This window comes from Coloeus monedula, assembly GCF_965178545.1.
Source record: "Coloeus monedula genome assembly, chromosome: 1".
NCBI lineage: Eukaryota > Metazoa > Chordata > Aves > Passeriformes > Corvidae > Coloeus > Coloeus monedula.
The window spans coordinates 52,190,298-52,208,755 of NC_138781.1; the positions used below are offsets into that span (position 1 = coordinate 52,190,298).

Below are 18,458 nucleotides of genomic sequence, written 5' to 3' on the forward strand. Positions count from 1 at the left end.
GCTGAATCTATAAGCTACCTGGAAAAAAACAGGTGTAATATTTACTGAGGAATTTCTCATGTGTGACAGGAAAAAAGCATCACCAAGTTTATTAAATGGTAGCCTTTCACAGGAAAATTCAATGGATATCCCTGCACAGATGTAAAGTGCAAAAAGGAGTTGAAAGTGCTTATTTTTCAAAAAGCAAATCAGCCTCCTGACTGCTCAGTGTTCTTAAGGGACCATCCATAAGACAACATGCCAGTCTGCATGGAGTTATTAATTTTGCTCTCTACACTTCCTCTACTAGATACCTTTGTTAGGCTCTGATAAACAGTATTAAATAGCTGTCAGGTCCTGCCTTCAAAATCAGTGCATTATAGCATCTGCTAAAGATATTCCTGTGGAATTGATTCTAAAAAATACTGTGGATGAGTAATTTGTATCTGAAGGAAAGAGCAGTGAAAGACAGACTGAGTTCAGGGAGAGAAAGCATGTCTGACTTGTTTGCCCTTTGCCTAATTGTGGAGTGGGCTGGCAATTTGCCTTACCTTGCACACCCTTGCACATCTTGAAAGGATTTAAAGCCTGTTCTCTCAAGACCGATTTCTCTTTGCAATGCTATTGTTATGAATCATGCATTACTATGATTAGCAGAGAGAGGTACAATTACTTTTTTTGCAGCCGTAGCAGGCAAAGGATTGCCTGGAAGCCCAGATGTGACAGAGGTAGAAAAAGCATCCTGTGGGATATGAAGAGAATGGAGAGATGGAAATTGTTGCATGTACAGTAAAAAAAAAAAAAGTACAAAAAAAAGTTGAAGAGGGGAACAGGAGGAGAAAGACTTGTAAATGAATACTACCAGGAACAGGGCCCTGACTGAATTGGACCTTCCCTCCAAGCAAATATGACTTTTCTCATGCATAAGAAGCTGCTTATCAGCAACTATTTGTAGCAGATGGTACTCCCCTCAAGAGCGAATTAAAAAAAAAATAAAATAATGACAGAGACACTGAAAGATACTGAAGAAGAAAAATAAGCTATCCTGGAGAAGGTTTAATAATATTACCAGGCAGTTGGAAAGTGTCTGTCAAAATTGAAAGGAAGCAGGGTGAGGAGACCAAGTGGAAGAGAAGGTAATTAAGAGGAGGAGAGCATTGGCCAACTGCATCGCAGTCCCCACGTGGTCTCCTTTCTTGGAAAGGACAGCAAGTTGCTTCTTCCTAATGCTGGTTGTTTTTAACCTGCTCGAAGAAGGACACTGAGATGATACCAAAATCCTGAGAGCCTTTGAAATTCAAGTTCTCAATGGAGAGGGAATAAAATTTTAAATGACACAAAAGTGAAAGAAGACATTTTTTTTATTTCTATGGTGTACACAATAGTAATCTTTTGGTGTCCTTAATATATTTTCCTTGTTTCCCAATAATCTCACATTTCTCTCATTGTCAAGGCATGAACGCTTCCAATATTTCTAAATTTCTATCAGTCTTTATAGACCAAAATTGCTTATAAAATGTAATCTCTTATAGGTGGGACGGCAGCTTGTCTGAAACGTCCAAAGCAAAGGTTTAGTGCTTGCACCATTAAAACCAAAGGTGCATCTACAATCAATGTGGTAGCCACAGAATCCTGGAATAGTATGGGTTGGAACGGACCTTCAAGGTCATCTAAACCATTTCAATCCTCCTTTCGTGGGCAGAGACACCTTTCACTAGACCAGGTTGAGCAGAGCCCCATCCAACCTGGCCTTGAACACTGCCGGGGATGGGGGATCCACAGCTTCTCTGGGCAACCTGTTCCAGAGCCCCCACCACACAGAACGCATTTGTAATACCCAATCTAAACCTGCCCTCTTTCAGTTTGGAGCCACTCCCCTTTGTCCTAAAAACGTGGCCCAGCCTCCGTCACCACCGAAGTCACTTAAGTCGTGTTGATGTGAATCTCAGACTCTAACAGGGCGGACTGAGTAGCGGGGCTGGCATATTGGTCCCATTTCCCTCCGACTTGACTGGAAATCCTCACTGACAGGCAATCAGAGAATCAGTCGGTTGGGAAATACCCCTATGACCATCCAGCCCATGGACCCCGCTCGCACTTTCTCCAAATGCCTTTAGAAGGAGACCTCCTCGTCCTCCCGTCTCGTCCCACCCGGCGGTGCACGGCACACCCGAGCAAGGCGGCGCAGCGGCTCCGTGCGGGGCTCAGCGGACCTTCCAAGCCGCGCTGCCGGGGCGGCGGACGGACGGACGGGACGGAGGGAAGAAGGGAAGAAAGGGAGGAGGAAGACATGGAGTGTAGGACTGGCGCTCCTCTGCTGCCCTCTACTGCGGGGCCCCGCGCCGCTCCGCTGCTCTGCGTTCCCTCCGAGCTCCCGGGGGAGCCGCCGTGCCAGGACAGCTCCGTGCAGCGAGGAGACGGGAACGGCGCTGGGAACTCCTGATGCGAGGAGATACCCGCCCTGTCCCTGATGGAGCGGCCAGAGACGGGTACCTGCAGGGACAAAGGCCGGTCCAGGAGGTGGAAACACATTATTGACACACTTGAGGGGTCAAAACTTGCCCCCCTGTGCTCCCAGAGCAAACTTAAAATTTGGCAGTGTTGTCCATTTTATGCCTGAAGATGATTAACGCCCCAATTAAGAGTTGTGAACGAGGAGAAACCATGTATTTAACAAGTTTTGTGATGTTATTGAAATGATACTCATTGAAACTTAAGCTGCACCTACGAATGCCGCATTATTCTGGGCGAGCTGGAAGGGCACAGGTGGCACCGGCACGGCGCGGACCCGCGGGGACAGCAGAGCCGGGATGCTGGGCTGCCAGCCCTCCGGCGCGGCTTTCCCTGCATCCCGGGGGCGGCGGCACACAGGCTGCATGCGAGGGTATGAGCACTCGTGGCAGAGTTTTTATTTCTCTTCAGTTTCGATAGGCTGACAGCGATTTGAGGGCTTTGACTCCGAGCGAAGCGCTCGGTAGAGGCCCGCAGGTGCCCGCCGCGAGGCGGTCCTTCCCGGTCTCCCACAGCGTCGCTGTACCGCGGTCGGCACTGCTCAGGTGCCCAGAGAGACCGAGCGCTCCTTCGCTCGCTCCCCGTCCCTTCCCTTCTGCTCCTCTCCCCGTCCTTCCCCCTTCCCTCCTCTCTTCCCTCTCCCGCCTCAGAGCGCGCACGGGCGCCGCAGGGGCGGGGCTGTCCCTTAGCCCCGCCCTCTCAGCCGAGGCCCCATAGGCCGCCGCCGTTGCCAATCAACGTGTCCCGCCTTTCCTCCCCGCTGCTGAATCCACCGCCGAGCAACGGATTGTGGCGGCCATCGGTTCCCTCGGCTTGCCCTGCCGCCCCCCTCCCACGCACATCCCGGTCCCGGTGCCAGTCCCGGGGGATGTAGGAAGACGCGCGGCCGAAGGTACCCGGGCAGCGCCGCCGCCACGTCACCCGGCGCGGCCGCCTATCGCCTGCAAGGGCGGGCGCAGCAGCCTCCGCGGCTGTGTGGCTGCAGGCGTTCCTCGGGGAGACCGGGAAGGGGCACGGCTGCTCCCCGCGTGCCCCCCCGCCGGCGGTCCCGCCCGGCTCTCCGTGCCTTTAGCGTGTGCCCGCCCGTCCCGCGGGGCCATGGAGCGCGCGTTCACGCCGCTGGAATGCCTCCTGCCCGCCGGTACGGTACCTCCTGTCCTGGCCCCGCCGCGCCGAGCAGCGGAGGGAGGGGAGCGGGGCGGCCGCGCCTCCCGCCCCGGCCCTGCTTCCCGCAGCCCCGCCGAGCCCCGCGCCGGCCCCGCTGCGGAAACACCGCGGTGCGTCTGCCGCGCTCAGGCTGAGGTTTGGGCTAAATACAGCGGTTTGGTACCGTGTTAACACCCTCTGGAGTTCAAAATTGGCATTTAAACCCCAACCCCTTCGGGTACTTTCCATTTGCTGCCACCGTTTTCTCGGCTTGGCCGGGCAGAGCGCTCCGGTCAAGCGTGTCCGTCCCGTATCTCCTGTCTGTCTCCTAGGTCTAGGAGTCCCTGGGCTTGGCATCCATCCCCCGTGTGCCTTTGGCTTCCCGCCTCCTGCCCATGTGCTTTGCCCTGGAGCCACCCTTGCACCCTTGCCCTTCAGTACTGCACAGCAAAGCTTTGAGGCTTGTTTTCGGGGTTTTCTTGGGGTTTCCCAAGCTGTCCAACTGTGTTGTGGTTTTAGATAGTATTTTTGAGATCTGAGAGGTGAGCTTTACTGATATACATCATTAACCTTACTATGCATCTAGAGGATGGAGCACCTGTAATAAGCACAGACTGATCCAAGTGGCTTGTGCACTGTTTGGAATAGGCACCTCTTCTTCACTCTGTGTTTGCAGTGTCTAATTCAATAGGGTCCAATTTGCTATTTGATGATACCGTTATAAACAGTAAATATTTTTGTCTTTCAAAAATGTGATTTTAAAGTTGCATAAAAATCACTTTGGCATAGCAGCTGAATTTTAACTTATACTGCTCTTTTGTGCTCTCTCTGGCACAGAGACCAGATGCTGCATTGAGGTATATGTTGTTATTTATTTACTAGTAAGACCTATAGGAAGGGCAGAGTTTAACAAAATGCACACATCTAACAATTAAATACATTTTTATAGCTAGCAGTTTAAGAGCATGTTTAAACTCATTCCACTGTGATACATATTTCTTTTTATGTCATGCTTTGCTCTGGTTCTTTAAAACTTCTTCAGGATATGTTCAAAACTAATAACGGGTAATGGTGCACTCAAGATATTCCTGCCAGAAATGTGTATTTGTCGCTGTGTGTATGTGTTCTTTGAGACACACTGTTGCTTTGGGTGGAAAGAGGGAATGAGATGTAGGTGAGATATTAATGGGTGGATTTTGATTCATTGTGATGTGATGTCCTCTTATATACAATAAGCGATTACTAAGTTTGTAATAAGGCCAAACAAAAAGCTACCGTAAGAAGTTGATAAGAGGACTGGAGCGCCTGCCCTGCAAGGACAGGCTGAGAAAAGTGGGCTGATCAACCTGGAGAAGAGGTTGCTGTGAGGTTGTGTGAAGTCCTCATAGCAACTGCCCAGTATCTGAAGGGGGCCTACAGGGAAGCTGGAAAAGGACTCTCCGTCAGGAACTGTAGTGATAGGACAAGGAATAATGGGCTCAAATTCAAAGAGGGGAAATTTTGGTTAGATATTAGGAAGAAATTCTTTACTGGGAGGGTGGTGAGACACTGGAACAGGTTGCCCAGGGAGGCTGTGAATGTCCCAACACTGACACTATTAAAGGCCAGGTTGGATAAGGCCTTGAGCAACCTGATTGAGTGGGTGATGTCCCTAACCATGGCAGGGAAGTTGGAACTAGATGATCTTTAAGGTCTCTTCCAACCACTTAACGTTTTATGATTCTATGAATTTATCCCTGTGGAAGTACAGGCACTGCTGTTTGTATTATATGATAGTTGCCTTTTATAGACATTGTATGATGCTAGGGCTAACATATGTGCTCAGTTTCCAGGAGTTGCCTGTTCTTTTCTTTTTCTTTGGTTATGTTCAGTTGGATTTGAAAATTTGGGATGTTTGTTCAGTTTTCTCATGACCCACAGCCTTCTCATTTCAGAGGCTCCAGCTGGATGCAAAGAAGCCTGCTTCTCTGAAAAAAATGTCTGCTACTTGCCTACAAATCAGTTGGTTATACAGGCAGTGCTTATAAAATGCACAGTGGTACTACATCAAGATCCTTGTCATCATTACAGACGTTCATTACCAGCATTACCAATTGAATTAGCCTGCTCAAAGTATTCAAGGCTGACCAGATTTATTTGCCAATTCTACCTTTAAGCTCTGGTATCCCACTTGGGGAACTCAGATAAAAGGTTTTCAAAATTAGATAGGTAAAATGAGCCTCCCAGTTTCTTCTGGAGGAAGTACCTACCAGTAATTCCTCCATCTGTTTGGTTCATTGGGATAGGTATTTAAGTGTCCAAATAATATAAAGCTAATCAGTGAAGAACATGGCACTTTTTAGAAGCTAAACATGAGCTTACAAAATAAACCCTTGTGAGGCTGTTGAAGCAGTATGGACCTTGCCCCTTTCCCTCAATACTGTAAATAATACAGTGTATAGCAGTGTTTGACTGTGTTTGTGGTGGGGACATTGTGAAAAATTTGTCAGCTATGTTTGAAGATTATTAATTACTTTGTTTCTCTTTTTGAAATTGTTGAGAAGTTATGCTGTTATTTATACAGAATAGAGTAAAACACTCCCAGATTTTAGAAAATTATAATATTAGATACCTGAATTGGAATTTCAGGGCCATTAATGCCTTGGTAATTTTAGTCAGTGTAGTTAGAGCGAGTTCTTGGGTTGTACATCTCTCTCAATCGCACCTGATTGATGTTCAAGTAGTAGATATTTGAGAACTGCTGTGCTAACTAGTATGCTCAGGGACTTTGAACATTATTCAGTCAAACAGCTGGAGCACAGTTGAAAATCACCATGCTGCAGTCAGAACACCATGCTGTGGACTTTAGAACTGTGTTGATTTGCTTAATGTAGTTCAGAATGGGTAACAAGATAGAATTCAAAGTGGGATTGAGTCTAAACTTGTGTCTTGCACACTGAAATATATTTTCATTTCCTCATGGAATGAAACCTTTAAAAAGGCTCACAGAAGGCTCCACCACGAAGACCTGTATGTATGCTGTGTGAAAGGGTCAGGCAGAAGCTTCACAGGGCAAAGCTGTTGTAGAAGGCTCATAATGATGTCACAGTACAGCCTGTGAATTAATGTCAAGAGTAGCTTTGTTTATTCTGGAGCATCCTTTGATAGACTTGACATTTCCCTCTTGCTGTGTATACCCTTTTCTTGCACTGTCATTGCCTCCTGCTGCTTGTCCCAGACTGTGCTGCAGGAACTTCTGCAGAGAGACAAGTGTTTCTAATTCATTATTTTAATACCATGAACTTTGGGAGCTGAGTGTGCTGTGCTTGTGGCTGCTTAACAGGGGAAGTACTGTAGCATCCTCTAATAAGGTTGCCCCTGAATACCTCTTGAGATTTTGAGAAGGGCAGAGTGCCAGTTTGCTAGGCTGTGTTTTCTCACAGGGAACGTTTTACATTGCCTGCCATAGCAGGGCCTGGATTCTCGCTCATCTCCAGATGTGATTAATGATTCCTTGCCTTACACAGTCCCTAAAGTGCAGCTCAGTATTGGTTTTATCAAGTGGAGTGATGGAGAAGGAGAATATCTTCCTTAGTTTATAATCCAGCAGGTCCCAATATGAGTGTCTTGCCTTGTAGAGGTGGAGGGACTGCAAAGAAACAGCAGATGTTATCCCTCTGCTCTCTTCTGTGCTTTGCAGAGGGTATGTTGGAGCTGAGCTTGCTCTGAGTGACAGGGAGCCTGTGCTAACAGTGAGAGTTGATTTCCCTGTCCCCACTTCTCCATGCTCCAAGTCAAATGCACTGCTGAACTATGCTGTGTTGAGAGCTGGTGGTTAAGATTTGGTTTGCTCAGAAGTGGGCGTGTTGTCTTTATCTCACTGAAGCAAGGTCATCTATATGCCATGAGAGACAGATCCACAACACATAGGGCAAAGACTGCTTCAGAATTACAGAGAAAATATATAGTTATCTCTTTGTGCAAAGGGACTATCAGATTCTGCATTGAATTTAAAGCAAAGAGAACAAGAGGAAACAACAATACGCTCTGAATGCTCTTCCATCATTCTGCAACCTTGATTGTCTCTTGCTTTACTATGTGTCTTCTCCTGGAAATGTTACTGACTGTAAACGAGTTACCTCTGAAAGGATTGTATCACCATTTTCCTTTTAAGTGCCTGGGGCTTGAACTTCTTCCATAATGTTCCCTTTTATTTGACACTAAGGATTCAAAGTTATTTTGTGAAACAGTGATATGTTTGCCATTCAGCGAATGACCTGCAGCCTGGTACAAGTGTCAATGGCTATTTAAATATCCCTTTACTAGAGCTCAGCATGGTCTCTCTGATGCATTATCTTGCAATCTAATTCACAAAATTCTGTGGTAGAAATCAAGACAGTTACGGGGTTAGGAAATCAACCTGATGGTTTCTGTTAGTTCCTAAATATTAAAGGTATATGGAAAAGGTGTGGAGTCCCAAACTATTGGGTAGCTCTGCAGTTTTGCAGGATTTGTGCCACTGCTGTTGGGTCAGATTAGTGAAGTTTTCAGATGAATCAGGTCATTTGAAAGCTGTCATTGAGTTCACCTAAACTGAAAAAGTGTTAGCAGGGGTGTCAGTTTTTTTAAGACTATTACTGGCATTCCGTAATGAAATTAGGAAGCACTTCCAATATGGCTATTGTATTGTTCTGTCTTTTTAACTTAAATGCTTTCAAAAAGCTTTTTTCCTTCTGTGAATATTGCTGACCTGCTCCTGTTCTTCATTTCATTTAAGTGGCATCACTATTCATCTAGCCTAGTTACCTGAAACTCATTAGTTTGTTTTTGAAGTAGCTGTTAATATTCAGCCTCAGACCCTGCTGCTTGCTAATCTGCTGTGCTGGGTCAGCATTTGTTTTGTTATTGTATTGATTACTTACAGGTGCATTTATGAGTGAAGTATTACAGGCAGAATTGCACTTAAAAGAAGTATTCATTGTTAACTTCACCACTTTCTGTTAGATCTTTGCTTTCACACATTGAAAGCTTTTGGAGTTCTTTATCTTTTTTTTAATGCTTTATATGCAGATGTGTTATTTGGAATGGGGTAACAAAGAATCTTTAACCATTTTAAGAAGGCACTTTTAACCATTGGAACTACTAGGAAAATGAATAGGCATTTACTTATTTTACTTATTTTTGTACACACGCACAGGGCCTCCTTTTGAAACATGTTGACTTCAGTTGCTGTTTATGTGGATGATGGATCCTTACCATGTGCAGTGTCAGTGCACTGATAGTTCCATATCTTGCAGTCTTGAACAGGGCATAGCTCTCTTTTGAGTGGGAATATGATGGTGGAGGGGTCTAAGGTCATCTCAAAAAACACAAAAAGCAGGGGAAAAAAATAGCAACCCAAAAACTAAACCAAAAATCCACCTCCAAAAACCCCACAATAAAGCATCCTAACAAAAAGAACCCCAAACTAAGAAAAAAATCTTCAAGACCCCAATGAGTATAAGAGCAATAATGATGTTACTGGAATTTCTGAGACAAAAACTCACATTCATTACTGCTTGCCCGGATAGTAAAGCACCTGGATAAATTAAATTCCTTTTGGAAGGTCTTGTTATTTTCCATCAGCTGAGGCTTAAAGCTTGGAAATACACTAGCTTATCTCCTGTAGTCTTTTTTTTTCCCCTCATCTCTTTTTTTTCTTTTTCTTCACCTGTGATTTAACACCAGATAAGGAGGTGGGAAATACACTTGTTCAAGTCATCAAATGTTCATGTTGTTTGTATCCAATTAAATGTGTGGAGGACTGCTGAAAACCATTCAAACTTGTTAGTGTTTAAAGAGCAAAGTATTAGTCTTAAGAAGGTGCAGGAAGTCAAGGAGAATACTGAACTTTCAACTTTCATTTCTCCTCTGCTGTATTCACTTGCATGTCTCTGATCAGCCCTTAAAACACTGTAACAGTTTCATAGCACCTTTAGCATTATGCTTTATCTCAAATCTGCGCATATACATATATATAAAAGCTAGTTTTACTTCCTGGAAGTGGAAAACAGAAGAGGCTTTGTTTGGTTTTTTTTCCTGTTTACAAGCTCATCTAAGTCTGATTTATGGAGAAATTGAATATGAAGCATAGAAAAGAAGTACTTTATTTACACAGGAGAAAACCTAACACAGGTAGGTTTCAGATTTTTCGAGATCCAAAATAACAAATCCCAGGCATCCTTGTGGATTTGCTTTATGTTTGAACATCCTGAGATATTAATCAAAGCTTAATCTGTACAGAAAATAGCAGCATCAAGAGTAAAACCTAAAATCAAAGTCTTAAAAAAAGAAAACTAAAAAAAAAAAACACCAAGTAAACAAACCACCTGAAAACCTTTAGTGCTAACACTAAAGGGTTAGCAGCTCCTCTTCATTAGTCAGTTCTCAACAGCTCTCACTTCTAATGAGTTTTAGGTTTGGATGTAAGCTCAGGGGTTAGGACCTTTAAGAACAATGCTATTAACTTTGTCCAGAGAAACTACCAGTTAGAAATGTAACTTTTTCTTTTTTCTGTGTGACATAAAAATAGCCATGCCTGTCTCAAAGTACCCTTGTTGAAAAATGTGGATAAAAGAAGGGGGAACACTTCTCTCCCTCTGCCCTCCAACAAAACAAAACAAAACCCCCAAATTAGCAAATAAACCAACAAACTGCAGAACCAACCCACAAACAAACAAAAATCCCAACAACCCAGTAATAGGTCTTACCCAGAACAAAATGTAGTAAATCAACTGGAGAGAACTTGGATGTATACACCTGCTTTTTGGCACAGCAGAGAACATTTCCTGTCTCTGATTTCTACACAGAGAGCAGAATTTGCAGTGTGTCCAGCAAGATTAATTAATCTGATCTATGGCCAAATAATTTCAAGATTGAAAAGAACTGACTATCAGTTGTCCCTTCCACCAGTGTATAGCTGACCACAGTGAAATATAACCAGTTCTTCAGATTTTTGCCTTACATTTTTCTCTAAAATACAGTTGTGGTGAATTAGATGTGAGTTTATGGAAACAGGTTCTTCATTCCATCCAGCTCTGACCTTAAACATGAGGAATATGATTAACAGTGTTTGTGTAGTACTGCTTTTGCAAAATTAAAAAGAGAATTAAAATGTAAAGTTGTTATAGGAACATTCTGTTAGTGAAATTCTACATAGAGAGCACACTTAGTAGCTTTTGGATTGCTTTAAATTAAATCTATATCTGTATATCCAATAGCAGTTGAAGCTCCTGGAAGGCTTTTCCTGTAATTTCCTAGCTTTGAATTTTATTTTGAATGGCAGTTGAATTTTCTCAGTGCTAGTGCTGATTCTTTGTAGCTTATGTTGATGGATTGTCTGCCAGCCTTCCTCTCTGGCAGGACAGAAGCTGGAGGGATGCATGTGTTTATCAGGCCAATTGAAATAAATGGGAAGCTGGCCAGTGAATTCAGTAGGAGCAGAACCTGTACCCTCACAATTTATTTGTTCTATAGTTGTGACTAGTGGTGTGGGTTCTGTTTTGTTTTATTTCTTGTGTTTTCTTACTGTAGCTCTTTTTTTTCTGGTCTATACCCCAAATTATCTGGTCAACACTGATATTGGGTAACACAGCAATAAGTGAGTAGTTAAGAGTTATTTATATGTACAGTTTTTGACCAAATTGTTCAGTGTCTTTGGTGGTAAAAACTGACTGTGTGTCTGGCAGAAGGAAGTTGGCTTTACTGCAAAAGGAAAATATGTTGATGTTATGAAGCACTGGGGACTCCTCATCTAGAAAAGCTTTGACTTCCTTGACAGTGTCAGTAAGGGTGTCTGTGGACTTGCTTGGTGCAGACACAGCAAAGTGTGTCAGGAAAGGCATTCTTTCTTCTTTTTCTTTTTTTTTTCTTTTTTCCCCACAGACGTAATTCACAATTATGTATTCTATATAAGCATACATGAAAGAAGAGTACTCAATCACTGGTAAAGGTTGGGGGCTGACCTACTAGAGAGCAGGCCTGCAGAGAAGGACCTGGGAGTCTTGGTGGACGACAGGTTGACCGTGAGCCAGCAGTTCCTTTGTGGCCAGGAGGCCCAGCGGTATCCTGGGATGCACCAGGAAGAGTGTGGTCAGCAGGACAAGGGAGGTGATCCTGCCCCCCTGCTAGCCTCAGTGATGCCACATCTGGAGTGCTGTGTACAGTTCTGGGCTCCAGAACAAGAAAAACATGGAACTACTTGCCCTGTGAAGGATGATCAGGGGTCTGGAACATCTCTCTTATGAGGAGAGACTGTGAGAGCTGAGGCTGTTTAGTCTGGAGAAGAAACTAAGAGGGGATCTTTTATTAATGCATATAAATATCTCAAAGGTCGGTGCCAAGAGAGTGGTGCCAGACTCTTTTCAATGGCCCGCAGCGACAGAACAAAGAGCAATGCCTATAAACTAAACCACAATTAGTACCAGCTCAGCATAAGAAAGAACTTTACATTGAGGGTGGCAGAAAACTGGAACAACCAGAGAGGTTGTGGAGTCTCTCATCTGGAGACATTCAATACCCTCCTGGATGAGTTCCTGTGTAATCTGCTCTAGGTGATCCTGCCTTGGCAGGAGGGTTGGGCTAAATGGTCTCCACAGGGCCATGTGAACCCTAACAATTCTATGATTCAGCTTTTGTAGCAGAAGGGCACTGATATGTCAATGAACTCTGTGTGTGAGATTTATTTACTTTTATACTTACAGCTAATTTAGGTGTGGCAAGCAAAGCACTGACCTATAGACCCGAGCTAAGCATAGGCTAAAGGTCTAGTTTTTCAGGATGAGTTAAAAGGCTGTTGGTTTGAAACCACATCTGGGGAGTTGTTCAGCAGATGATGTGACTTAAATTACTCAACACTTCCCTGGCGTTGACATGTGTCACAGAGCAGCTGCAAATAGCATCTGTCTCCAGGTGCTCCATTTTGAGACTTTGCACTGTTGATGAGAGTTATGTATGGGGAAATCCTGGGGGCAGAAGTGAGATTTATACTAGGGAGTTTGACCTGTGTATCAGTAATGCTTACAAGGCATCAAGATTTCTGTCTGCTTTAAATGTAACTGACAGCCTTTAATGCAGATGCTTTGAGTTGGGCAACACTCAGGAAATTAGTGTTCTGCAAGCTGTAGAGCACAGCCTTGTGAGTATAGCCTGTCTCCTCATATGGAGCTGTTTCCCTGTTCAGTTTACAGATATGTTTAATGACCATCTAAGCAGTGTTTTGCCGTACTGTGAATCCAAAAGAGAAAAAATGTTAGAGGGCAGCTTGAGAGTCAAGCAGCTAAAGATCCTCTGCTTGGACACTTGGATTGCTAGAAGAAGTGGTGCAGTGTCTTAGCTGCTGCGGATGCAACAGAAATAGCTCTTGGGCAATGTGTGTGATCACCTAATTTCATAATGAGTCAACCTGGGCACACCAGAGGTGGTTAAGCTCTGATATGAAAGTGTTTGTCTCCATATTGCCATTTCCTGCTACAAATGGAAAATTTGCCTTTCGAGTTTCCTAAAGAAGAGATTGATTTATTCTTTAAAAAAAAAAACACAAGAAGAAAGAAGAAAAGAGAACAATACTGAGGAAACTTTTGTTAAGGGCAAGTTAATGTTTTGCTTTCTGGACTTTGCACAGCAGTGTTCTTGAAAGGTACAGCCACAAGACTTTGCCTCAAACTGATCTAATGACTCTGCTGTCATGAGACCCCCTCTGGAGTGCTATGTACAGCTCTGGTGACCCCAGCATAAGGATGTGGACCTGCTGCAGGGCCACGAAAATGATCAAAGGGCTGGAACACCTCCCCTTTAAAAACAGGCTGAGGGAGCTGGGGTTGTTCAGCCTGGAGAAGAGGTGGCTCTGGGGAGACCTTAGAGCAACCTCTAAGCCTTCCAGTATTTCAGGGGGCCCTACAAGAGAGCTGGTGAGGGACTTTGCCGAGGAGATGTGACAGGACAAGGGGGAATGGGTTTAAACTGAAAGAGGGTTAGTTTATATTAGGTATTAGGAGGAAACTCTTGACTTTGACAGTGGTGAGGCACTGAGATAAGATTCCCAGAAAAGTTTTGGATGCCCCATCCCTGGAAGTGTTCAAGGCCAGGTTGGATGGGGCTCTGAGTAACCTGGTTTAGTGGACTGTGTCCCTGCCCATTTTAGGGGGGTTGGAACTAGATGATCTTAAAGGTTCTTCCAACCTCAACCCTTCTATTGATATAACCTTCACTGTGTTCAAAGTAGAACAGTGTTATTTTCAATTCTGCCTTCTTAGGGTGCTGGTGTGTTCCTGCTGTTATCAAGAGTGCTCTCCTATTAGCTCTGCTTTCTTTGCACAGAATCCACTGTGGGAGTGACATTTAGTACTGTATGCACAGGCTTTGAGCCTTTCTAATGACTTAGGTAACTGTGAACAGAGGATTTAAATGGTCATTTTGTAGCTGTGGGAAAGAAAATCACTGATATCAAGACATCCTTCCTTGAATTGACTTGTTGGTAGGGTTTTCACATGGAAACTCAATCTCTTAGTTCCCTGTGCCTCTGTTTGCACTACTGTTCTTGTGTACTGGTCAGTAGTAATGCTGCTGCTGTATTTACCTCATTCATAGTTAACAGCTTTTGTCACTTGATCCTATGGAAGAATTTCTTGTTTTCTCTTAGTCTGCTATCCTGTCATAAGATCATAAGTTAAATTTTTGTGCCTACAAAGCTCTTTAAGTCAGTAGGAAGTTTGATCTGCTGTGTAATGTTTTGCTGTGTTTCTGTGGCCATGTTTGTTTTTTGTTTGTTTTTCCTGGCACCCACAGCTGCTATAGCTGTGTTGACAAAGCCCCAAGTATAAGTCCAGTTTCACAGAAAGCAGTTGCCACTTGCGAAGAGCAAAAGCAGTGCTAGACAAAAAAAAAACCAACAAAACCCTTCCTTCAGTGTATACGACATGTACTCCATGACCAGAGTTTTCTGACAGTGACATGGACAGAGTGTGTTGTAACGTGGACATGCTCGGCATGTCTCCACTGCAGCGGGCTGTCTTCCCTGCTGATGGAGTGTGAAGTGTGTGTGAAATTATCTGTCAGTGTCTGGCCTCCCCAGAGAGGACAGGGAGTGATGAGAGCGGGGTTGTGGCCTTGCAGTACCACTCGGTGGCGGCGGCCATATGGTGTGGGAGAGGAGGCGCTTCCAAGGGGGTCACAACAGATGTTTGATAGCATACTTGTTGCCAAAAGCTTTGTGTCAGCCAGCTCCAGTAAGGTGGTGCTAGAGCTGTCCCAGGGGTGCACTTAAGGAGGAATGCTCTTTAGGTAACACGTAGTGTAATCTATTATTTGCATTGGTATTGCAGTAGCTGTATTTTGTCAGGCCGACAAAGGTGTTACAAGGCACACAGATTGGACACTGAAGCCAAACAAATTCATACCTGAATCAGGTACTGATTTTTAACATGGAAGAGAATAACCAACCATTTGAATACTGTGCCTAGAGAAACACTGATGTAGAATCTGCCTAGGTCAGTTTTAAGTCATACATAGCTTGAAAAAAAAATGAATTTCAGGCTATTCTTTATATAAAAGGCTGAACTGGACTGTCACAGTGATCCTTTCTGACTCCTTAGTCTATAAATTTGAAACACTTAGCCTGCCAAAGGAGAGACTTCTTTTCCTTTCTCTTTAAGTAGGATGGACAGACTTGTGAGGAAGGAAAGGAATTGGTATATCTAGGGATAGGTATATCCTGCAGCATGGAGTATTAAGTGGCTAGTCATGTGTCACAAAGGAGGTCTTGGAGAACTAGGAGCAGACTTCAGAGGTCTTGTGATGTGATTCAGAAATTCAGAGGGCTGTACTTCTTCCTTACATTCTGAGTATGGTGTGTTTTTAAAATTGTGGAAAAAAAACCAAAAAAAAAAAACCAAAAAAAAAACCAAAACAAAAACCCTATAGTATTTTGTTATTGTTCCTAGGTAGCAAAAAGAAGTTAACTGCAGTAAGATTTTACTACACAGTATGCTGAATTTACTGTTGGCTACTGTGAGCTATCAAAAGCTTTGAAATTATTTCCATAGAATCTATTCTTATTTATCTATAAATATTATAATTGTGAATCCCACAAGGAGAAAAAAAACCCTTAAATTTAGACAGTGAAGCAAATAGTTATGCTAAACTTACACAACATTATGCACAAGTATTCTGTTTCTTGTCTGGATTTACATTTCCTGAATACATTTTCTGAAATAAATAGCCAGTTTCCTTTGAGAGCAGAGTTGGAAGTGAATAAATGTAAGGCTTCAGAGTATTAACAAAGGGGCTGAACTCTAAACTAGTGTAGTTATACAGCCCATATAATATAAGTTAGAACAGTAGAGAGGAAATCTAAAGTTAAGAATACACAGGAAGAGACAGTAATGTTTTGGGAGAGTTTATAAACTTCTAGTTTTGTAGTCTTATCCTTTGCTATTTAATCTTTGCTTTTCTTCTTCTCCCCAAGTGGCATATACATATGGAAAAAGCACATCTTATGATACAAATACTAGGTAAAAGGAATTTTTTTACTTTTCTTTAGAAGGAGCCATGGAAAGAGGAGAATTTAGGAAGGAGATCCTGCTGTTCTATTCAGTGGAAGAACCTTTGCAGCTCACAGTGTATCTGTACAGAATTGTCCTATTCATACTTTTCCCAAGAGCATACATAACAGACCTTGGAAATATGCACCAATTATACTGCAGTGGGGTAAGAAATGAATTTCAACTACTTCAAGCAAAGATGGCTTGAGTTAGATATTTGGGGAAAAACATGTAAGTAGCAGGAGGAAGCACTGGAATACATTATTTGAGAAGATGTAGTCCCTGTCACTAGGAGCCTTTCCCTTTTCGAGGGTACATGGAGAAGAATGAAGTAGAATCAGATCGGAGAACTGATTCTACTTAGGGGCTGAAGAATGAACTAAATGTACAAAACTTCAATGTACAAAACTGCAGAAGATTGAGATGTGAATTTACGAATCATATCTGTAGACTCAGAGGGAGCTTCCTGTGTGCATATTGGTCTCTGAAGGGAGCACAGGCCATTTCTGCACACATTTTTACTCAGGTAATCAGACTGGCTTCATCTGGGCTACCAGACAAGCAGGATTTGTTCTTGTGGTCTGAAGTTTTCATACTGCAAATTATTGATCCTTTCTTCTGCAGTACAGCAATGCTGTTCATTTTTAGCTAAAACACAGATGATGTCAAAAGTTTACAAGTATGTGAAAACAGGTATGAGGAGTGAAGTTCCATAAATTCTGAAATAAGGAGCGAAAACTGTGTAGCAATTGCTATGAGTTTTCCAGATGGTGCAATCTTCTCTGTGATTTCATTTGATCTGTCTCCATACTGCTGATAATTGGCACTTGAATTTGTAGAGGTTTCAGAGGGATTACCTTGAAAAAAACCTTGAACATTTACAAATTCTCTTATTCTGTTAGTTTTTACAGATGATCTTTCATATTGATGAGAAACACAAGTGTCTTCTATAGACTGTGATGGGTTTTCTAGGAATATGCATTCTCTTGATGTCCAAAAGGGACCATAAATTTTCAAAAAGAAAGCTTCTTTCAGATAATAACTCCTAATTTTTTTCAAAAGCTCCAATTATGTGTTTCTGAGGGTAAAAATCAGCAAGAGAATGCATCTACAAGAGTTTCTCTATAGTTTAATCCACTTTATAGTGAAAGAGTTAATATATTTAGTTTTCATTCACATCACTCTAGAGACAAATCCTGCTGTCACTGTAATTTCTGTAGTCATTATCTTGAGTGAGGAAGCGTGCCTCAAATCACAGGATTTCTGGTGAGTTGAGGTACATCAGTTATGGAATGTCTGCATCATGTTCATCTGCTGCATTGGCAGATGGCTGAGGTGAACATCTACTCTCTCTTCAGCTTTAAAAATCAGAATTGGTGGCAGCGTTGTCAAAACATGTCAGCATTTGAGGGGTGGTGTGGAACAAACCACTGGCTCCGCAACACATTCTTGGCACACAAATTGGGGCTTTGAAACAAGCTATAATTCTTACTATGCAACTGGGAGTTTAGGTGGGTTTTTGTTAGTTGTGCTTTTTAGTTGCTATATACATAAAGTTTGAGTTACTAACCTGTAGCAGTTGGGGAAAGGGTATGGAACTGAAATGTTTTCATTGATGTCTCACATCAAGAGATGTGTGCTTTGCTTACATTGTGATTTATGCTAAACCCTCTAATTTGTTTTGGTAGCCCTGGATAGGTGTGTGAAATGACAGTACTTGGTAATTCATAACAACTGCTTCATAGAAATTAAATGCTTAGAGATGGCAGAGGGAGAGCAGGAAGCTGGGGAAGTCTGTGTCCTGGACTGTTGTATCCTAAGCTGCTGGATCGTCTGGAGTAGTAAAAGCTATAGTTGATTTCCCTAGGGAAGGAAATAGGGTTAGCAGTAGTGGTAGTTTTTCTGCTGCTCTCTCACAAGAGGTGGCTGTGATCATAGATGACACAGAGGGTAATGTCATAAAACAGAGGGAAGAAATTAAGCAAGATGCAGGAATAAATGTAAATAATCTCTGATGATATGCTGGCTTGGATTTACTTGATGGATGTTAAAAGCCATTCTTTTTATTAAGAGAAGACAACTTTGCCTGAGAGGACAAAGATGACATTTTGTTCTTTAGGGGCATAAAACTAGTTTTCTTGGTTATTCCTGACATCTTGTCATTAATGCTATGGGCTTCCTTAGAGGATAGAAGCAAATAGCCAAACTCTTGTGAGAGTGAAATATGAACTGAATGAGTTTAAAGATTGAAATGTGCTCTCACTG

The 18,458-nt window shown here is 43.0% G+C and overlaps 1 protein-coding gene across 2 annotated transcripts in view; it reads left to right on the plus strand.

Annotated features, from left to right (window-relative positions):
* The first annotated feature begins 3,307 nt into the window (after positions 1-3,307).
* The window catches only part of TPK1 (thiamin pyrophosphokinase 1), a 309,138-nt gene continuing 293,987 nt past the window's right edge, over positions 3,308-18,458 (plus strand). For both annotated transcript variants that reach the window (XM_082278078.1, XM_082278079.1), the window contains exon 1: positions 3,308-3,631. In XM_082278078.1, coding sequence (XP_082134204.1) covers positions 3,589-3,631 — 43 coding nt within the window. In that variant the 5' untranslated portion in view covers positions 3,308-3,588. The remainder of the gene's footprint in view (positions 3,632-18,458) is intronic.